This window comes from Podarcis raffonei, chromosome 4 (assembly GCF_027172205.1).
Source record: "Podarcis raffonei isolate rPodRaf1 chromosome 4, rPodRaf1.pri, whole genome shotgun sequence".
Taxonomy (NCBI): Eukaryota; Metazoa; Chordata; class Lepidosauria; order Squamata; family Lacertidae; genus Podarcis; species Podarcis raffonei.
In genome coordinates this window covers 42,255,786-42,278,828 of record NC_070605.1, presented here as the reverse complement: position 1 = coordinate 42,278,828, position 23,043 = coordinate 42,255,786, and the positions used below count along the sequence as shown (strand labels likewise).

The following is a 23,043-nucleotide window of genomic DNA, read 5'->3' as shown; positions in this document are numbered from 1 at the left end:
CAACTTTCCAGCCACACAAAAGCCCGTGGTTTCACATCCCACCCCACCCATTCACCAATATCATTCATTCTGGCAAGCAAGAGGCATGGACAGACTTCATTATACATTATAGCCAGGCAAAAGCAGTTCAGGAAGCTGTACAGGTAGGTTTGGGTATTTGTGGCCTGGGCAGAGTTCTGCAGGCGGGGAGTCCTTTCCTCAGAGTACAGTGGTACCTCTGGTTAAGAACTTAATTTGTTCCGGAGGTCCATTCTTAACCTGAAACCATTCTTAACCTGAGGTACCACTTTAGCTAATGGGGCCCACCATGCCACTGCCGGGCGATTTCTGTTCTCATCCTGAGGTAAAGTTCTTAACCCGAGGTCCTACTTCCAGATTGGTGGAGTCTGTAACCCGAAGTGTTTGTAACTCGAGGTGTTTGTAACCCGAGGTACCACTGTACTTGGAAGTATGCATGCCTGCTGATTTCCTGACAAAACTTGAAAGCAATCTAATCTGAAAGGACTGTGACTAATGTGTTTTCTGTCTTAGATTTTGACTCCATAAGAGTCTTTCAAGCTTGGGGAGGGGAGAGGGAAGCAACTGAGAATCCCAGCCCTTTGTCCACCTCCTCTGCCTACTCTTTTGTCTATCATAGCATCTACTGACATGGTAGAGGCAAGTTAGGTTTCCAAGTCCTGCTGCTTCTCCCTAAACAAAACATTGTTTCCAGGCTCTGAGAAGCAGATGAAAAATGTTTCCATTTCCCACCCATCTCAGGTGTTGCATTTGAAGTAGGGAAGAGCAGCTTAAGTAGTGCTCTGTGTTGCCTCTTTCCCTTTTGAATCTGGTGCTTTGGGTTTTTGTTTTTGTTTTAGTGATGATGAGAAACATTGGTCCACCATAACCTTGGAGTTGCCTGAAGGAGGGGCATACCATTCTTCCCATAAGTTCCTGTTGTGGGTGTAGGCAGGTTTGTTGTCCCCAAATTGGTTTATACTCTTATTCATAGGAATGAATGGCAGCCGTTTACTTATATACCCCGGCTAGGTAGCACATAACCACTAGGGAACATTGGACCTACTATGCCCTGAGAGAAAGCATCAGACAGGAAACTCAGGCCAAGAAGATAGTTGCATCTGCTCCCAAAGTCAGCCTGTGAATATTTTGTACTGCTTGCTTATGTTTAATATCGTAAATAGCAAACCACCCTGGGCAGCTTGGTCAAAAGGCAGTATATAAATGCAATAAATAAATACAGTAGAAAAGAAGGGTATGAACTTATGGATACCATGAAGGCGAAACACCACAGAGATAAAAACATGTCTCCTGCTGGTTCCAGTGTCTTAAGAGGTCAGATATGATCCCTTATTAACCGACACTGAGACTTCAGCTTATCTGTCCGATTTGAAGTCAGTAGGAACCATTTGAAGGCAGATTTAGCTATGTTCTACACATGACAGGTGTGTCTTAATCACTTTCATATTGCGTTACTTGCATTTGGCATGGGGCTGCCTTTGAAAAGTATTCAGAAATCAGTTGGTGCAAAATACCAAAGGTTTCCCCCCGCCCCAGGTAGCTTCTGCTTTATTGGCTTCCAGTTCATTTCAAAGCCCATTTTAAAAGTGTTGGTTATTGTATTAAGAGCTACTAATAAAGCCAATGCAATTTCATTGCACTTAGGTTTGAGTAGTGAAATATTTTTCTCCGCATCATTTAAAATTTATTTGCTGTGCTGCTTGATGCTGCTGTATAAATTGTGTGCTTTATTATGTTGTTTCCATTGTTGCTGCTGCTGCTTAGCAGCCTTGGGGAATAAAAATAAATAAAAGAAAATATTTGCATAGTCTCACTCTTTCATCTTTCTATAGTTGCCTTGGTTCCTATAATGTTCCTTAATGTGGAGTGTGCTTGCATTGTGTGTGTGTGTGTGTGTGTGTGTGTGTGTAGAAAGAGGAAAGTAGATAGGCTGGTGAATGGTGATGCTGACATGATGGCCATAATATGCACAAACATGTTCAGAAGAGGGAGACCAAGAGGATAATGGTCTGGAAGCCTAGCTTTATGAGGAACAATTGAGGGAGCTGGGTCTATTTAGCCTGGTAAAGAGGAGACTGAGAACAGATATGATAGCTATCTTCAAATATATAAAGGAAGATGGAGTAAGCTTGTTTTCCCCTGCTAAAGTGGTCAGGACCCAAACTAATGGCTTCAAGTTACAAGAAATGAGATTCCAACTAAACATCAGGATAAACTTTCTGACAGTAGGAATTGTTGGACAGTGGAACAGACTTTCTCAGGAGGTGGTGGACTCTCCATCCTTGGATATTTTTAAGCAGAAGTTGGGTGGTCATCTGTCATGTATTATTCCTGCATCACAGGGGGTTGGAAGAGATGAACCTCAGGGTCCTTGCCAATTCTGCAATTCATAGAATCATAGAGTTGGAAGAGACCACAAGGGCCATCGAGTCCAACCCCCTGCCAAGCAGGAAACACCATCAGAGCACTCCTGACATATGGTTGTCAAGCCTTTGCTTAAAGACCTCCAAAGAAGGAGACTCCACCACACTCCTTGGCAGCAAATTCCACTGTCGAACAGCTCTTACTGTCAGGAAGTTCTTCCTAATGTTTAGGTGGAATCTTCTTTCTTGTAGTTTGGATCCATTGCTCCGTGTCCGCTTCTCTGGAGCAGCAGAAAACAACCTTTCTCCCTCCTCTATGTGACATCCTTTTATATATTTGAACATGGCTATCATATCACCCCTTAACCTCCTCTTCTCCAGGCTAAACATGCCCAGCTCCCTTAGCCGTTCCTCATAAGGCATCGTTTCCAGGCCTTTGACCATTTTGGTTGCCCTCCTCTGGACACGTTCCAGTTTGTCAGTGTCCTTCTTGAACTGTGGTGCCCAGAACTGGACACAGTACTCCAGGTGAGGTCTGACCAGAGCAGAATACAGTGGCACTATTACTTCCCTTGATCTAGATGCTATACTCCTATTGATGCAGCCCAGAATTGCATTGGCTTTTTTAGCTGCCGCGTCACACGGTTGGCTCATGTCTAGTTTGTGGTCAACCAAGACTCCTAGATCCTTTTCACATGTAGTGCTCTCAAGCCAGGTGTCACCCATCTTGTATTTGTGCCTCTCATTTTTTTTGCCCAAGTGCAATACTTTACATTTCTCCCTGTTAAAATTCATCTTGTTTATTTTGGCCCAGTTCTCTAATCTGTCAAGGTCATTTTGAAGTGTGATCCTGTCCTCTGGACAGTTTTTTGATTCTGTAACACTATTCATGCATGCCTTTCACATATCATTATCACTCATGCACAATCCAACAGTTGACCCACCGGTTTGACCTTCTCGACCAAACATCTGCCTGTCGAGAGTGTACACCACCCTCTGCCCCTAATTCTTGCATGCTGACTAATTTTGAAACTTAAAAAGGCTGTTTGTAAACCTTCTGTACCCCTGAGCAGCTAAACCCTGAGCAGCATTCATGTCCAGCAGCTGAAGCTAGTCTCCTTATGGCCAATAGCTATAGAGTTTTCAAAGGCAGCAACACATATTTGAAAGTTGTTCTATTTTCTCAAGCTTCTCTGATTCAGCCACTACTTTTATTTAATACTTTGTTCATCTCTTTATAAAAAAATTCTAAAAGATAACATACAGCTGTCTTTGACTTTAGCATGCTATATTTCTTAAATCTCAAGTGCCAGGGTATAATGAATCTTGAACTTTGAAGTGGCTACTGTGTTTATATGTTTATCTTGAATTGGCAGTTTCCCATGGTAAAAGGAGCCAGAGTCACCTTATCATTCCATCCCTGTGCAGTATTTTTTTTTTTTTTTTGCAAGGCACTATTTACAGCAGAAAGTTTTTGCTTTGGAGCAACTTCAGCTCAGACTTTGGTTAAAATGGGCTTTTAGGCCTTTGCAATCAGTACCTAAGAGGCCTTTGTTCATAAGCTTATGCTGCAAAAAGAGCTGAAAAGGCCAAAAACTGGTAGTTTATTAACCTAGCCAATTCTCTAAGACAGCTGTGCATGATGATGCTTTGGAAGCCTTTCTCTAATTAATATGGTTGCTATCTCAGAATACTACAGGGCAGAAGATTAAACTGGATGTTGGCACTGGAGATAGGAGCTTTTTTGGAGACAAATTGCCTGCTTGGTGACAGATGGCATGTTGTAATCTTGTAGGATCCAACCCAGAAATGTAGGAACCATTTGAAGACACGGCATAACACTTCCTTGTATTGTTATTTTGCCTAGGTTATGCAAAAGGTAGTGTTGAATTAGTACTGTGTCACAGCTCATGGAGTGCAGACTAACAACATATCTGTTTTGGAATACCTTTTCATAAAAGTTGCATTCCTTTTTTCTCCCTTGACTTTGCACCTTCAAAATCTGGATAAACTGTGGCTACTCCCAAAAGTTTTCTGTTTGTAAAAAAACTGACATTCAGAGTTAAGATTCCACCTAAAGATTTTAAATGGAGCAGGATAGTTCAGATACCTTGCCAAACCATGGCTTGTCATGATGCCTGTAGCACCACCAGCCATCAATCCATGGTTTGTGAATGTCCACCATACCAGGATTTTTGAAAAGTTCATGTAGTCTGGTTTCTCTTCAGATCTTATAAGTCCTTTGCCTTTTACTAAAGGATCTTTGAAGAGACCACTGTTTGGATAATATCTGGGGATTCTTGGGAAAGGCAGGAGGAGAAAGTAACCCCAAATCATTGTTCGTCTGAACCTCTGGAATGCAAATTATCATTTGGAGTATAAGCTATATAGTTAGGGCAAACCATGGTCTGGCATTAGATCAGAATCAATGCTTTATTTTTTTTTTAATTCTAATTATCTCAGTGGTCTTAGGTGTTTCAAAAACTAGAGAAACTTTCTTTTTCGTCTATTTTACTTCTCTCCAGTTTTGTGTTTTTAAAAGTACATCATTTTTATAGGTTCAGCTCCCTGGATCAAGTTTACAGGCTGCTGCCCAGTCCTTAAATGTACAGGTAAGTGCTTTTGCGTCTGCATCAACCTTTTTTCCTTTCTACTTTTCTTTTTGCAATACCAATGGGAGAGTTTGGCAGCCATTAACAAATGTTGTTCAGTACAGAAGTCCTGTTTGACATTAAAAGATGTTTGAAAAACTCCCAAGAGTTGGAGCTGAAATAAGATGGTCAGCATGGCCTTACTTTAATAACTTCAGGTTTTTCTTTATAATAATAAAGATTTATAGTTAAAATCTGAAACTGGTTGCTCTTCTGTTCTCTGCAAGATGCAGCTGACTGCTTAAGCAATAATAATAATATTAATAATAATAATAATAATAATAATTTATACCCTGTGAATCTGGCTGGGTTTCCCCAGCCACTCTGGGCTGCTTCCAACAAAACATTAAAATACAGTCATCCATCAAACAGTAAAAGCTGCCTTCAGATGTCTTTTAATAGTCTGGTAGTTCTTGTTCTCTGACATCTGGTGGGAGGGCATTCCACAGGGAGGGTGCCACTACTTAGAAGGCCCTCTGCCTGCTTCCCTGTAACTTGGCTTCTCGCAGTGAGGGAACTGTCAGAAATGTACTGGGAGCCATTGTAGGTCTTTCAAGACCAGTGTTTTGTGGTCTCGGTGGCCTCTCCCAGTCACCAGTCTAGCTGCCGCATTCTGGATTAATTGTAGTTTCTAGGTCACCTTGAAAGTTAGCCCCACATAGAGCGCATTGCAGTAGTCCAAGCAGGAGATAACCAGAGCATGCACCACTCTGGTGAGCAGTCCGTAGGCAGGTAGGGTCTCAGCCTGCGTACCAGCTGGAGCTGTTAAACAGCTGCCCTGGACACAGAATTGACCTGCGCCTCCATGGACAGCTGCAAGTCCAAAATGACTCCCAGGCTGCGCACCTGGTCCTTCAGGGGCACAGTTACCCCATTCAGGACCAGGGAGTCCTCCACACCCGCCCGCCTCCTGTCCCCCCAAAACAGTACTTCTGTCTTGTCAGGATTCAACCTCAATCTGTTAGCTACCATCCATCCCCCAGCTCCTAGCCCCTCTAGACGGTCCAGAAGGATGTTATGGTCGATGGTATCAAAAGCTGCTGAGAGATCCAGCGGAAGTAGGGAACAGCTCTCACCTTTGTCCCTAGCTTGCCAGAGATCATCGACCAGTGCGACCAAGGCAGTTTCAGTCCCATGATGAGGCCTGAATCCCGACTGGATGCCTTAAAGCGTTATAATCTACTGCTTACTGCCTTTCATTAAAATATTCAGGCAATGCATCAAAGGGGAAGGAAAATAGTATTATTGTGAAGTGGCGTCATTCTCTATGAGTGCTAAGGAACTAGGGTAGGGCATTCTTGAAACCCCCTAGAACATGCACCTAGTTACATATGATAATTTTGAAAGGAGGCGAGATAGTGACCTTCCTCTCTAAAAGAGAGAGGCTGAAAATTGCCTTGGTTGCCATGGCAAACTTTGAGTCCCTGAGAGAGATGTTGGCAAACAGGCTATATCTCCAGTGCAGAATGTTTACAGTCCTGTGCTGTAATTATCTCTCAATGACTGGCAGAATTAATCAGAGCCTCTATGTTAATTAGCCTGCTCTGCAGTCCCCAAAACAGGTGGTAGAAAATATGCAAATCTATGCAGAATTTTAATGTTCTGCATAAGCAGTTTTAATTACCATAAACCCCCTCTCCTTGTTTTTCCTTTTCATGTGCTTTCTCACTTGCATTTTTCCCTCATGGCTACAGTAATTTCATCTTTCATAAGATGGTTTTAAATAAATGAACTGTGTTTGCCTATATAAATACCAAATTCTGTTTCTTAGAGACAAGATGTATGGTGAGTGTTTGTTTTTGTTCCTGGATGCAATTCAGCATCTAAGGTTTTTCAAGCTAGTACCTTGTTTAGTTTGAAATACTATTTTTATGAATTATTATAAAATGTATAAAAGAAAAATCTACTGCACTAATCCAAAACTTAAATGCTACTGATTACTGAGTTTCACATTGACTAGGAATTGGGCAGTTTGGTACAGGTGTGTGCAGAACTGTCTGTAGTATGGCAATGACTGGGAAAGCTTAGAAACTTTAAAGGCTGTGCCTTCAAATCAAGCACTAAATAGGAAATTTTCTTGAACATATGTGTATGTGTTTTGAGGGGGCAGATCTGGAGGCCCTGTCTCTCTCTCCAACTACAATCGAGCCCCTGTTTTTGTTAATAATTTGAAGTAACAGCAGCGCTTTTTTCTTCCATTCTGATACGTGGAAATATTGGCTTACGGCTACAATACCAAATTAGCATTTCTTCCCCCCACCTGTTATCTACAGTTACCTATAAAAACAAGTTGTTGAAATAAGCAGCTTTTTATCTTATTGATAACCAAAAATCTTGTTAATATCATCTCTCTTCATATTGCAATAAACTATGAAAATGGCTGTGTCTACATTGATACCCATTCTGTTCTACAAAAGCTTGTATATTTTCTTTCCTAGTCTAAACCTAATGAAGAATCTGGGGACAGTCAGCAGCCAAGCCAGCCTTCCCAGCAGCCTTCAGTACAGACGGCCATACCCCAGACCCAGCTCATGCTGGCCGGAGGACAGATCACTGGGGTAAGATGAGTCCAAGTGAATTGTAATGAGCCACCAACTCATGTTGTTGTATTAGACAGAGTAGATTGTTGCTTTATCATTCCAGGTGAATGTGGCCAGAGAAAATCTCCCTTTTGGTTTTATGGGTCTCTCAGTGGCATTTGATGCTGTGGATTATGGTATCCCATTCCATGGACCTATTTGCTTCTAGGCCTATATTGTCTGAGTTCAGCCTATCTGGAGAAATTGCCACATCTCTTTGAGATTTGCAGGAGGAAACCTTGTGCTATGTCCCCATGCCATGAGAAAAGTTGTCTTCTGGAGCAAAAGTAGAACCCTCTCCATTGTAGCTTACCTTCTTGGAACTTTCTATCTAGGGAGGCTCTGTTAATCCTGCCACCACTATCTTTTAGAAATCAGGTTGATATATTAGAAATTAGTTGATACAATTGTAGATGGGGAGTAGTTTTTAAATTCTGTAATTTTATATTTGATATAGTGGTTATTGCTGTGTAATCAATCTGGAAAGTTGATATACACAATATGAAACCTACCATATCAGATGCTATTCTCTACTTTGCTCATGAGCATAAGGGTGATTTTTAGCACAGTATATTGATTCAAGAAGGCAACAAATTATAGCAGATTTCTTCTCTTAGATTAGTTGGGGGGGGACTGTTTGTCTTGCTCCAGGGGTAGGTAACCTAAGGCCCATGGGCTGGATATGACCCAATTGCCTTCTCAATCCGGCCTGCGGACGGTCCGGGAATCAGTGTGTTTTTACATGCGTAGAATGTGTATTTTATTTAAAATGCATCTCTGGATTATTTGTGGGGGCTGACTGGTGTTTTTACATGAATAGAATGTGTGCTTTTATTTAAAATGCATCTCTGGGTTATTTGTGGGGCACAGGAATTCATTCATTTCCCCCCCCCCCCCAAAAAAATAGTCCGGCCCACCACATGGTCTGAGGGATGGTGGACCGATTCATGGCTGAAAAAGGTTGCCGACCCCTGTCTTGCTCTATATTTGCTTTCTTCTGTGACCTCCTAGTCACAGTAAAGAGGGGGGGAAAGTTAGTATCGCTGTTACAGACAATGTCTTGGTCATATTTATGACTATTTGATCAACCATATTACCAAAGTGCTATTGTTGATATAACCACACTCTTAAGTTTGCTGAAATTTCCGTTTCCATACACAAAATGAGGTTTAAATCCACCTATTAACAGTTCTCATTGGATGGAGAACTCTTTATGTAAGCTGTTAGTGTTTCTTTCAATTGCAAAGAAAAGTATGCTACAACAACTTGGGAGACTAAAAACTGATAAATCACTTCTGCTATTTTCAAAATTTGAGACATGCAATTAATCAGAGACTTTTCTCCCTATATTATTTATCTCTGAAATGTATATGTAACATGTAAATCAAATGACACTGCTTTGAATTTAGTTCTATTTATAGGCATATAGAAAACTGCTTTATACCAACTCAGAGCAGTGGTCTGTCTACCTTAGTATTGTCTATATTGACTGGCAGTGTTTTCTATTTATGCCAGATCCTTCGCCATAAAGCTCTACAAATGACTGTTTTCCATATGTAGTGGGCCTTTACCGTAATCTGAATACAGTTTTTTTCGTGGCTTTTACTTGTAGCACTATTGTATAAGCATACAGTAAAAATTAGTCCAAATACATTAAATGTCATTTTGCCTAACTGCTCTTTGCTACATTGAAACTAGATCCAGGTCTTTGAAGGTAAGGGCTCTTTCTATACAGAAACAGGGAAGAATATTCATGTATCGAAGGGAGTCTAACGCCACCTGTTTCATAGAGATAATGTGTGTTTGGAAACCTGCAGAGATGTCAACCTACCAGCTCAATCCTATCAAAACAAAAAGGCAGACTGAAGAGGGGGGTTGACTTGGAGGGGAACAAATGGTGCACATGTTCCTCAGCTATATCTTAAGGCATAATGGAAATGATGAAACATGCCAGGGATTCATGCTAATGTGAAGCAGCTGGAGTATTATCAGTTTGTTTGGTAACCACAGCCAGTATTGCTATTTCTCATTCATCTGGCTAATCGCTTCTGCTTCTGGTGGGTGTAAATTTCCTTTCAAAGCCTGTCAGTGATGGCTTGTTCTTTTGCTTGCTATTTCCTGTCAGTGCTGTTTCTTTCCATTGCTTGCTAGCTAATTACCTTTTTCACATTAATATTGAAACAGTGCCACAATAATGCAGTGGTCACAATGATACAATGCTTATGCCAGTACCATTTAGATGAGGTGAAATATAGGTTGATAGATTGGTTGATTTTTATCTTACCTGGAATAAACATCTGCTCCCTGTATACGGTGGCTTGTTTGAAGGCAACTGGTCAGAAATAAATAGCGATGGTTTGTAAAAGGGATGATGTTTCGTGCTATTAACTACTGTCCTAAAACTTGTTCCTAGCTCACGTTAACACCAGCCCAGCAGCAATTATTGATACAACAGGCACAGGCACAGTTGCTGGCAGCTGCAGTGCAGCATTCAGCCAGTCAGCAGCACAATGCTGCAGGCGCCACCATCTCAGCTTCTGCTGCAACGCCCATGACACAAATCCCTCTATCTCAACCGATACAAATTGCACAGGTGAGCTTTGTCTTTCGAACCATTGATCATGTTGGCCTGCCCCAATATGTCTCTTTTGTTACTCTTTTGTTCGCAGTGCAACTGAATAAGGGCTCACAAGGCAGTGTTTTGAATACCTTGGCAACATAGTCTGCTTGGTCCTCTGATTTCCAAAGACCACACATCCCTGTTACAGAAAGCTACAAGTTTCCTTTTTTAAAATGCAGGCATGGCAACATTCAGGTCAAATAATCTGGCTCTTATAAACAGTTTTTACATTTGAGCGCTTGCTCTTTCCACTCCACTTGCTTTCCTCATTTCCTGATTTTTGCAAGCCACAATTTGGTGTGACATCCAAAGTGGGTAAATTAAAGTTTATGCAAACCATTATTTTCCCATTCTGGTTTGGAGACAACCATGGTTTGAAATGAGTTTCTAATTCTGGTTTGGTAATAAAATGTAGTATTTCAAACCCAGAAATGAGAGAGGACATTGAAGGGACGTTGTGGGCACAAAGCTGTTCACAAGAACCAAACCATGATTCGGCTGTTAAATCTGAACAAGACTCACATATGCAGTTTGGTTCTTGATCCAACTCAGGACTTCATGGCAACCATGGGGTTGTTTCAAGTGATCATTGACCTGACACACAATGCAGAACACACTCCTGATTTGGTTATTGCTCCTGGTGGTGAGGTAGGATGCCTGGAAATGAGGAGGTGTTTCTGTGCCCCTTTTGTCATCATCAGACCACTTCCTGGTGAAGCTTGAGCTGACACCAGTCCCCCCCTGCAGGTGTGGAGGACCAGTTAGGGTAGACCACTTAGGGATTCCTGAATGCTATAGGTATTTTCTGATGGGTGAAACAGGCAAACCTGCCAAGGCCCTCGTTTCATTGGGGAATGGTGAGATGTGGAAGGCCATAGATATGGTTCCTTCTGCGCATCCTCTCAAATGCTGTGTTAGAGCACATAATCATGCCTACTTTGCAGTCGTGAAAGCAGCAAGGAGGGCCTACTTCACTGTCCTCATTGCACCATTGAATAACTACATAGCAGAGTTCTTCAGAGTGGTCTGTTGGCTATGGACCCCTGTATTAGTGAATGGAGCTCAGGAGCCCCCAGGGACTTTTGGTTTCTAGACACTTTAGAGAATGAAGTCACTCACCTCCATAATGTGCTTGATTCCTTGATTTATGCAGCTCCAAGTGAGATTTCCAGTCATCCACTAAGCCTTTTCGTGAGATCAGTTTCAGTTTTTGCAGCCTGCCGACATAAACAAGTTGTTTGGAAGTATGCTCCTATTCCTACTGCCAGCATATATCTCCTTGTCTTTGGAATCTGCATTGGCTGCCAAGCTGCTTCCAGTCCAGGCAGCCAATACAGATTTTGGTACTAATGTATAAGGCCCTAAGCATCTCTGGACCAAGTTATTTGAGAGACTGCCTTACCCTCCATACGCCATCAAGTTACTTCTTTGCAATAGGAGCTGTTCTTGAAACCCTAAAATATCAGAAGTTCTAGCCATGACAATATACCTCAGGGTTTTCAATGCGACTGTTTGTGTAACAGGATCATTGTTGAGATACAGCAGGTGCCCTCTGTTTGTAATTTCCAGAAACAATTGAAGACATTCTTGTTTCAACAAGCTTTTCCAGCTTGGTGTGAGTAGGGATGGGAACTAGGTTTCTTGCCTATCTTTAGTTGATTTGTATATTGTTTTTAAACCTATTCTTAGTGATTTTTAGTGTATGGTATGAATCACTTTGAGATGTATATGATATCAATGTAAAGTTAAATTTCTTGGACTTGTATGCTGCGCATTGCTAATGAATTTTTAATTATTTTATTTCTAGTTGCAAGTCTCCATGTGAACTCTGCTTTTGAGTGGCCTATAAGTATAGTTAATAATTCTGGTAGATCATGGTCACAAGGAGCAAAAATGAAAGTTGAGAGCCAGTGTAGTATTAGAATTAAACCTGGGAGACCTGAGTTCAGTTACCTACTCATTGGGTCACTTAGGACCACTTCCTTACCTGTCACCTTAACCTACCTTATAGGGTTGCTTATATATATATATATCTGAAGTCCGTCACTTTTTCCACTGCAAATTGGAGTACATGGACTTCAACAATCGCTTGCAACAGAGCCCTGCCTAGCCTGTTTGGATTACTATTATAAATACATTATCCAAATAATTGTTTTTTTATAGCCCTGTTCTTGAATAATTGATTCACTGACCTGATCTCCGTTTCAGACACATCATTATATTTAACTGATTTTACACACACAACTCTAGCTGCGATCATCACAAGAAATATTCTGTGAGAATATGAATAAATGGAATAAATGCTAGCAGGGTTTTTTCCTAACATTTATATAGTAGTGTTTATAGCTCTCTGTTCACCTACTGGTAAGGCAGTTTACAGAGCTAATACAAATTATACCACATCCTGATAGATATAATGTACATAACAAAACACAATTTAGCATGCTGCGAAGAAATTGTTTTTCATTTTTCATAATATGTTCTTACCACTCAAGTTCTTGCTATCTCTTTTTTATCATGGTGGTACAATGGGCTAGTGTTTTGAGTCTGTTGGCTTCTTACTAGACCTACAAAACCCATCAAGTCCGTAGGATTCCGAGAGTTAATTCTCTGATGTGTGAAACATGGCCATAGATTGAGGTTGATTACTGCCCATATTGTTCCATGTTTACTTCCCCTCCCCCCCAACATGATGAATATGTCCCCACATAAACATTGTGGGATCCACTTCTGTGGGTGGGGCAGACTAGGGCCAAGAGGAAGGAGATGGTATGTACTTTCTCTCACCACTGTTTTATAGCTGCTGCTTGCCTGGAAGCAGATGTATGAGAAAGCAAAGGCAGATTTCCAGTAGCATCCCTCTGCTTGTATGATGCAGCTGGCATAAAATTCCAGCAGGTCTCCTTATGAGCAGGGTTGTTGAGCCTGGCGGGCTGTTGATGGCTGCACTAGTCATTTCCCACCAAAGCCCCCATCACCTGCGGAGGGCAGGTACAAAAACTGAAGGAGCCTGGGGACAAGCAGAGCTCCGTGGCAGCCTAAAACTTCAACATTTGCTGATGCTAAAATTTTGTTTCTATTAGTGAAATTGATGATATGCTGAAAACCTCAAGAGGAGGACTACATCCTTAAATCAATACTTTGCTGTTGTTCCTTTGCGTTAGCAACTTTTTCCAGGTCATTCTATGATTCTATGAATTAGTATATGTTCATTTTTTTATGTGCTATTAAATTCAGATGCCCTGTGTTTGCAGAGTAAGAATTTTGGATCACGGTTCTTTTCCTAATGGGTTTGTTTTGCTTTTGAAGGGAAGGGAATGACTGTTTAAGTTTAAAAAACTCTTAATTCCGTTTTGCTTCTTCAAGGATTTGCAGCACCTGCAGCAGCTCCAACAACAGAATCTCAACCTGCAACAGTTTGTGTTGGTGCATCCAACAACCAACTTGCAACCAGCACAGTTCATCATCTCACAGACGCCGCAGGGGCAGCAGGGTGAGCAAGACGTTTCCTAAAGGACTTAGGTTTTTTATAAAGATATTTTGTTGCAGGCAAACCAGCAACCAGAGGTATTTAATACTCAGGCATGTAAATTTTAGGGAAGATGTTTGTTACTATAGAGTAGGGACCATCTGGGTGAATATATCCATCACATGAGCAGAAGTCCAATAAGTATGCAGGCATGGCTTCTCTGGAATCCTTATCCTTTCCCTTCTTTAATATAGTACTCTTTTTTTCTTTTTTTGACAGTTTTGGGAATAGTGAGCATACAGGACACCTCTTTCCCCCTATATGCCTTTATTTGGGCTAAAACTTTAGGCTACAAAAATTCATTTTTACAAATTCTGTCCCACCTTTTCTGCAGTTGCTAGAGTGCTTCGAGTGTCATGATTGTAATGAACATAAGAAGAGTTCTTCTGGATCAGGCCAAAGACTCATCTAATCTAGCATCCTGTTCTTATAGTGGCCAACAAGATCCCTATGGGAAGCCCCTACGCAGGACCTCAGTGCAACAGCACTCTCCCTACCTGCGATTCCCAGCAACTGATACTCAGAGGCATACTGCCTCAACCATAGAGCTAGAACATAGCCATCATGGCTAGACGCCATTGATAGCCTGATCCTCCATGAATTTGTCTAATCCTCTTTTAAAGCCATCCAAGTTGGTGGCCATCACTACATTTGTGGGAGCGAATACCATAGTTTAAACTATGCGCTATGTGAAGAAATACTTTCTTTTGTCCTGAATCTTCCAACATTCAGCTTCATTGGCTTCCCCTGAGTTCTAGTACTATATAATAGGGAGAGTTTTCTGCCTGCCACTTTTTCCATGCCACACCTAATCTTATGCACCGCTCTCACGTCCCCACTCCCACTACTCATCTTTCCCCCCTAAACTTAAAATCCCTTTATGTTTCCTCAGGGGAGTTACTCCAACCCCATGATCACTTTAGCTCCCTCTATTTTGAATCCCCCCCCCCAGCTGTGCAGTATCCTTTTTGAGGGGAGGTGACCAGAAACTGTACACAGTATTCCAAGTGTAGTCTCCCCATAGATTTGTTATAACAGCATTGTGATATTGGCAGTTAAATTTTCAGTCCCTTTCGTGATGATCCCTAACATGAAATTCGCCTCTTTCACAGCTGCCGCACACTGGGTCGGGTCAACATCTTCATCGAGTTACCCTCTACAACCTCAAGGTCTCATTCCTGGTCAGTCACTGCCATTTCAGACCCCATTAGAGTATATGTTAAATGAGGGGTAAAAATTTGCCCCAATGTGCATCATTTTTCACTTGCTTACAATAAATTGCATTTGCCGTTTTACTGCTCTTTCACCCAGTTTGTAGAGATCCTTTTGGAGCTCAACAATTTGGTATCGTCAGCAAACTTGGCTACCTCACTGTTCACCCCTAACTCCAGGTCATTAAAAAGTAAAAAGCAAAGGCCTCAGTCCTTGTTGGCCTTCACTTTCTTCATCCTTGCATTGGAAGAACTGTCCATTTATTCCTACTCTGCTTTCTGTTTCTTAACTAATTCCTGATCCATAAGAGACTTCTCTTACTCCATGATTGCTAAGTTTATTCAGCAGTCTTGGTTGAGATACCTGCAGCTTTTTGAAATTATTAAGTCAACTTTTGAAAGTAGTAAGACAGCATGTCAACTGGATCACCTCTTCCGATATGCTTGTTGATACTCAAAGAGAACTGTAAAAGGTTAGTAACACAGGACTATTCTGGTTCTGCTTCAGCAAGGCATAACAATTCTTTCCACCAGTTTTTGTGGAACAGACGTTAAGATAATTGACCTGCAATTTCCCAGGAACCACAACCCCACCCCAGATCCCTTTTAAAAAATCCACTGCCGAGTCCTCATGTATGGAGGTTGATTGACAGTCTTCATATTTTTGTTATAAGTTCAGCAATTTCACATTTCAAAACTCTTGGGTGCCATCTGGACCAGATGATTTCTCAGTTTCTAATTTATGAAAAAGACCTAGAACTTGTCACCACCATTTGCCTCACTTCTTCAAAAAAACAAAACTCTCCATGAAAGTTTATTCAGGCACAGGTGTCTTCCCTACATCTTGCACAGTGAAGACAAATAATTGATTCAGCTTCTCTGCAGTCTCCTTTTACTCCTTTAGCACATATTTGGCTCTTTTGTCATCCAAAGGCCTGACTACCTCCCTATGCAGTCACCTGCTTTGAATGTAATTAAATAATTTTTGTCAGTCCTTGTTTTATCATTTATTGGTTTCATTGGTTTATTATTTATTGGTCTGTCTGTCTTTCTTTTGGACTAGACTTCCATTTTCTGAGGGAATCCTTCCTGCCTCTGATAGCTTTCTTGACTCTGCTCTTTACCACACCAGCATCTTAATGATCCTGGTGGTACCTTTCCAGATCTGTGGAATATATTCTAGCTAGGCTTCTATTATTGTGGTTTTGAACAACCCTGGGGATTCTGGAGAGACCTGTCCCTCTTGACTTTCAGCTTCCATTTTACCAATCACCTCATCTTGGCGAAGTTTCCTCCTTTGAAATAAAATGTGACTGTGTTGGATTTTCTTGGCAATTTACATATATGTTGAATTTGATAGCACTGCAGTAATTGTTTCCAATCTGCTTAACACATCTTCCACCTGGTCCTGAGTTTCACTTAAGTTCTAAGTCTAGGGTTGCCACCCCTCTAGTTGGTATAATGACCACCTGTTAGGAAACAGTCATTTAGGATATCTAGAAATTTTATTTCTTTTTTATTACTAGAAAATGCATGTAGCCCATTATATGCGTGAGTTACTGAAATTGCCCATTACTGTAGCATTTTCTCATTTGGATGCCTCCTTGATTTAATCCTTTATTTCAAGATTACCCTGGGCATTTTGGTCAGGGGGATCCTCAGTGCTAAATTACTTTTGGGAGCTGTATAATGCCCCCCTTTCTGTGAAGGAACCTGCCCCTTTTGGGGTTTCTAGCTTGTTGGACTTGTGTTCTCTCTGCTAAACAGAGCAGCCTCAGCTCTAGACCATGTATGGAGTCTGTATCCAGAGATCATCATGTCCCACTGGCACTCTCCATTCCACAAAGTTTCCATTATACCCACTGTATCTATTCTGTCATCTCACTTGGCTTGTCTTCTAACATTATCATATAAATACTTATACATAGTGTCTTCAGCACATGTGTTACCCTACAGTGCTTCAAACCTTTGAATTGCTATCATGTGCCCCTGCACTCTCAATGCCTATTTCTATCCTTCTCTCCTCTGAATACGGGTAACTTATGGACGCTTAACTTGTACGATTTCAGCTTTGCACGGTTGAAGGCTGGTCAGTTGAAATCACACAAATTAAAAGCACAGAAGGCAGGAGCTTAAATCTCTTTTTACAAAGCGTTTTCCCGGTGCAGAAAGAGCTTTTGAGCTGTCAGACTTGCTTACTGGGTTCTGGTAGATCTTGCAAGAGCTTCCCAGAGCCCAGTAAGCAGTTCAGTTCCATTTTTTGGGGGGAAATGATATACTTGAAATAGATTTCCTTCAGCAGACTTCTGCATAAAATACTAAGGAGCTATATGGTCTGTGCCCATAAGTCACCATACTGCAGTAAATCAGTTTGATAATAGCATTTATGTAATTTTTAAAATTCATGTCTCCTCTCTTTCAGGTCTCCTGCAAGCGCAGAATCTCTTAACGCAACTACCTCAGCAAAGCCAAGCCAACCTCCTGCAGTCTCAGCCAAGCATCACTTTCACCTCTCAGGTCAGTTTTCGATAAATTTACTTGGTGGGGTTAGGATGGAAAGCAGTGATTAGAAGTCTAGCTACTGTCAGAATAGGAATTGTGCTTAGATGCAACTTCTGAACCTGTCCTAAGTCCATCTGATAACACTTTGTCACTTGCTAAAAAGCTTTATAGCAGAAAAGCCATAAACTCTTTCTGGAGCTGTTTTGGACTTTTGGGACTTTACTCTTCACACTCGCCCCTTTGCTTTGTTCAGTCATTCTCTTTTTTGCATAGTGAGAATAATTGGGAGAAAGTGTACTTCATTCTTAAGCAGAAAAATTAAAGGATCAGGAGACATCTTTGTTTTTATTGTCCTTTTAAAAGAATTTCTCTGTTGAATACAATTCCCTTTGAGAATACTCTAGATTGCAATACCTATTTTAGAGTTGAATACAATTAAAATACAATGCGTATGCTAGAAAATAGTAGATACTAGGATTTACCAAGAAAAGCCATACTTTTTTTCTTAACCATGCTTTATTTCTATATGTTTTCTGACTTCACTCTTTGCTTTCTTATATTTCTTAGCAGCCAGCAACCCCAACACGCACAATAGCAGCGACCCCTATTCAGCCACTTCCACAGAGCCAGTCAACACCAAAGCGAATTGATACCCCCAGCTTGGAAGAGCCCAGTGATCTTGAGGAGCTTGAGCAATTTGCCAAGACTTTCAAACAAAGACGGATCAAACTTGGATTCACTCAGGTAAAATGGAAGATTTAAGATCCCTTCACAATGGGTAAAATACCAGTGTTCAGATCTGGAAGGACAGGGTCTATATCACTTTTCCTAATTTGTCATGACTTCTTATGTGGGTTTTTATTAGTGTCTGTGGAGGATTTGTGAATTTCCAAGTGAAATGCATTTTAATTAATGTCAAGCAAACATAAGCCACCTTATACCGAGCCAGACCATTGGTCCTTAAGTTCAGTATTGTCTGCATTGGCTATTAGCAGTTCTCCAAGGTTACAAATAGGAGAACTCCCCCGTTCTACCTGTAGGTAGAAGGGATTTTGCATGCAAATCATGTGTTGTACCATTGAACTACAGAGCTGCCACTTCAGATGGGTTCTGTACAGAAACCACTTTAGTTATCCAAATGGATTAGCTTTGCAAGGAGATCAAGGTGAGTTTGCCCCTACGATTTCTCCTGGACCTTTTGGAAGCTTTTGCTGCCATCATCCACAGCATTCTTTTGGACTGCCTGGCTGGGATGAGAGTGAATGGCACAGTTGTTTTATTACTACCTGGTGGGTCCGGTTCAGAAAGTGGTTCTGCAAGACTATGGCTCCACACCATACCATGTATGCTATGGGGTTCCATAGGCTTCTAATTTGTCCCCCTGGCTACCACTGCATCACAGGTAGGCAAACTGTTCCTTGTGCCTCCTAAAGCTGCCCCATTCCTCCATCCCATCAAAGTTCTTTCCTCCACTTCCCCCTTTTTTTCCTTGCTCACCTCCCCACGCCCACCCTTGGAGCAGAAATCTGAGAAGAAATTGGTCAGCTGCTGCCTTGTGTGCATTGTACTGAAAAGGATACCTCTATACTTATTTGAGAACACCTCCATCAAATCTAGTGAGGTTTGCTTCTAAATAGGGCTGAAGATCAGAGTTTCAGATGTGGTGAGTCCATGGCCTTCACTTTGTACACAGAAGTAAATATCAGTGGTATAAAATTCTTTTTACAAGCTTAAGCTGGTGCACATGCTGTGATCCTCCTGGGCAAAGATAGACTGACCACTTTTCTCTATGAGAAAAGTTATAACCAAAATGACCCATTGCAACACACTTTATGGGAGATGATATCTCATCAGATCTAAAAGAGCTCTGTTGGTTCCTTATACATTTCTAGGCTTAGTGCTGAGCGTTGTAGCTATAAAGGGCTTTACAGGCTTTCTTAAGGACTGCCTACTCCTGTACAAACCTGTCCATTTCTGAGCTCACCTGGGGATGCCTTTCTTAAGGTTCCCCCACCTTTTGAGAAAAGCATGGTAGTAATTAAAGATTGGACTTTCCCTGTATTGACATAATATTTTGGGCTTATGATGATATTTTTAAAGTGGTCTTGTGGGTCCATACATACAGAAAAGCAATGCTAGGAAAGGATCATCATAATTTTCCCAATAAAATTTGTTTGAGCAGACTTTAATGAGAATCAACTTATTTATGTTAAGCATATATGGATGAGCCATGCTTCTGTAGCTTTTTCAGATGTATGCACTTCAAACTCCATTGAATTTATATCCTATGTGACAACCTAATCAATCTTTCCTTAACTGAGATGGGCAAAAATTCAATTGTGGATGGAAATTCATCTCCCCCTCCCCCAAGTCAAAGGGGCACCTTGTACTTCTCTGTTTTGCAGCAAAACATTGTACCACTAGGATGCCAAACAGTATAGTATTTACTTAACAATTATATTGCACAAGCTATATACATAATTAGTTTTTAATGATAGTGATTGCTTAATTATGTGAGAGGATAGTAATTAGAAAACTGAAGTAATAAATGTTTAATTTCTCAAAGTGTGTGTGAGAGAATTATTTACCGGTGGTACAGTAAGTTATTTTCAGATGCTTATAGATTTATTGTTCTGTCTTTCAGAAATAATTACAGGGTTCAGGTTTATATAGAAGACTAATAGACTAATTGCCTATTGCAATTCAATTCTCAAGTTAAAAAAAAATCAAAAGAAGACTTTACAATTTAAAATAAATATCTAAAGTAGGAGATTAAGTGGTATGGTCATTAGATTCCTCATTGTATCCAAAGGTGGTGGATGTCCTACATAAACAAAAAGAATTCAGTTTTTTATCGCAGTTGTTTCCCAGCTGTTGTCAATTTGATCTGTCATGAGTTGTACATGAATTAAATGAGTTTATGTACTTGACCCTGATACTTTTTATGTGACTATATGCAGAGGCACTCATTCGTTGAGCTGACATCCCTTAACGTTGGAAGAAAGTGCTTAACTTCACTTAACTGTTGGACTTGAAGGCTGTGGAAACTGATTCAGCCCTCTGTGTTGCGGCAGAATCCCTTAAACAGTTAAACCTTGGATCCCGAACACCTCTGTTTCAGAATGTTTAAGCTCTCAGACGTTTTTCAGAAGCCGAACGTCCGACACAGCTTCCGCTGAGTGCAGGAAGTTCCTGCAACTGATTGGAAGCCGTGCCTAGGTTGTCAAACATTTTGAAGCCAAATGGGCTTCCGGAATGGACTACGTTCGACAACTGAGGTTTGACTGTACATAACACTTCACCAGGCCTCCTCACCAAACAGGGTGCTGGTCAGATCCTTTGACCAAGTGCTAACTTTAAAATTTAGAAACAGTTCATTGCTAATCAAGTAATTGGCCTTTGAAGATGCAGAATTTGGTGCATTTGGTGACCTGTAGATAACATCTTTATTCCTTCTTGAGCAACACTTTTGCAAGATGGTCTATCTTACACCAATTTTAAAGCATGTGTTGGACATAGATTTGTCAAAAGGACAGTTTAATTCAGTGGGAAGCTAGCATACGTCTATCAACAAGACGGAAGAAATCTGAGTGTGTCTCCGTTGTATCTGTCAATAGCTTTGTAATGAGATTTATTTTATTACATCTGTCCTATAGAAGTATATGTTGTTGAGCAACTTCTTTTATTCTTTCAACTGTGCAGGGTGATGTTGGGCTCGCTATGGGTAAACTCTATGGAAATGACTTCAGTCAAACTACTATCTCTCGCTTTGAAGCCTTGAACCTCAGCTTTAAGAACATGTGCAAGTTAAAACCACTTCTGGAAAAGTGGCTCAATGATGCAGGTGAGAATTTCCTTTAAAAATTCCTGAAATACTGCAGAACAACTCTGAATTTCGTAAATATTTTTATTCAAATGCTCTTTGTGGTGGGGTTCAATTTTGTTATACTTACAACAGATATTTACATTCTGTTCAGTCTGTTATGCAAGTGGAATAGATTGAAGAAGCATAAATAACTACTTACTTGAGCGGTCTTTCTGAAGCATTTGTACGGCACTGGCTCTGATGTGAAAATAATTGCACATATACAGTGGTACCTCGTAAGACGAAAAACTCGCAAGACGAAAGAGTTTTTCGTTTTTTGAGTTGCTTCGCAAGACGAATTTCCCTATGGGCTTGCTTTGCAAGATGAAAACGTCTTGCGAGTTTGTTTCCTTTTTCTTAAAACCGTTAATACCCAGGGAATCCGTGCTTCGCAAGACGGAAAATTCGCAAGACGGAAAAACTCGCAGAACGAATTAATTTCGTCTTGTGAGGTACCACTGTACAGTGTTTTTCAACCACATAATCATAAAGTTACTCTGGCACTTTTTATTCTTAAGACCAAAAAATGCTCAAAAATACATGAGCAAAAATATTGGCTGGTGCATATAAAAAGTTAGTGGCTAACCCTAAATGTGGCCATGTGCAATTAGGTTTGATCAAACCTTGTCTCCTTCAGATCTTGAGAACTGACTTTCCATCTGAGCTGTATAGTATGGCTTTTTAAATAGGAAGTACTGTTAGTTTCAGTATTTCTGCTACATAGGACCCATAGGCCTAGATACTAGATGTCCCTTCCACAAATTGAATGGCTCAGTCTGTTTGCAGAATGGCTTTCGATCCAGTGGTAGTGATGCAATTCATCCTGTAGCCCGCCACACACCACCTCCCACTCTCTTCTGCAAGGTGCCTCAACTCTCTTGAGCAGATTTGGAGGAGGGGAGGAACAGGGGGCTGCTGGGAGGAGGGATAATTGGTGAAACTTGATGGGAAGGTCCCATGAGTGGATTTCTGCTCAAGGCAACTTGAGATCCAAGCCATAGAATTTTTGGATATTTGTTTGCTTGTATACTACCTTTCAGGACTATACGGTGGTTCACATTATAAAGGAAATTAAATTACAATATGAAATACACTATGTACAATAACTGCATGAAATACACAATGTACAAAACCAGTAACCCCACATCGCATACAGCAAATGAATAAGGTCAGCAGAGGCAGGCTGCAAACCCCTTAACTAAAGGCCTGGGATACATTTTTAACTGGTGCTAGAAACTAATTAAGGTGGGTGTCAGTCAGGTCTGTAAGGGAAGGGCATGCCACAATCATGGTACCCTAATTGAGAACACCCTCAGTTATGGGAGTGTAGCCTGGCATCAGGAGGTCCAGTGCTGGTCATTCCTAGGTTGAGGGGGGGGGCATTACATAAGTTAATGTGTAGTTGTTTAACCAAGTACTGTGAGTGGTACCTTTTAAAAATATATTCTTAGCACGCTTTAGTGACCTTGACTTGTGTTGACTGTTTTCAGAAAACCTCTCATCAGATTCAGCTCTCTCCAGCCCAAGTGCCCTGAATTCCCCAGGGCTGGGGATTGAGGGCTTGAACCGCAGGAGGAAGAAACGCACCAGCATAGAGACCAACATACGTGTGGCCTTAGAGAAGAGTTTCCTGGAGGTTAGTCAGTCTGTTGCACTGTGTGCTACTCTAACAGCTGCTGAGTAGTTTCAGCATAGCATGAAATGA

The 23,043-nt window shown here is 41.0% G+C and overlaps 1 protein-coding gene across 6 annotated transcripts in view; it reads left to right on the top strand.

Annotated features, from left to right (window-relative positions):
- Positions 1 to 23,043, top strand: part of POU2F1 (POU class 2 homeobox 1) — a 91,421-nt gene that overhangs the window by 63,564 nt on the left and 4,814 nt on the right. For 2 of the 6 annotated variants that reach the window (XM_053386406.1, XM_053386408.1), the window contains exons 4-12: positions 4,940 to 4,993; positions 7,471 to 7,590; positions 10,025 to 10,204; positions 13,598 to 13,724; positions 14,873 to 14,941; positions 17,394 to 17,488; positions 18,041 to 18,217; positions 21,176 to 21,317; positions 22,829 to 22,974. In XM_053386406.1, coding sequence (XP_053242381.1) covers positions 4,940 to 4,993; positions 7,471 to 7,590; positions 10,025 to 10,204; positions 13,598 to 13,724; positions 14,873 to 14,941; positions 17,394 to 17,488; positions 18,041 to 18,217; positions 21,176 to 21,317; positions 22,829 to 22,974 — 1,110 coding nt within the window. The remainder of the gene's footprint in view (positions 1 to 4,939; positions 4,994 to 7,470; positions 7,591 to 10,024; positions 10,205 to 13,597; positions 13,725 to 14,872; positions 14,942 to 17,393; positions 17,489 to 18,040; positions 18,218 to 21,175; positions 21,318 to 22,828; positions 22,975 to 23,043) is intronic. The other 4 variants (XM_053386410.1, XM_053386412.1, XM_053386407.1 and 1 more) reach the window with 3 other exon arrangements.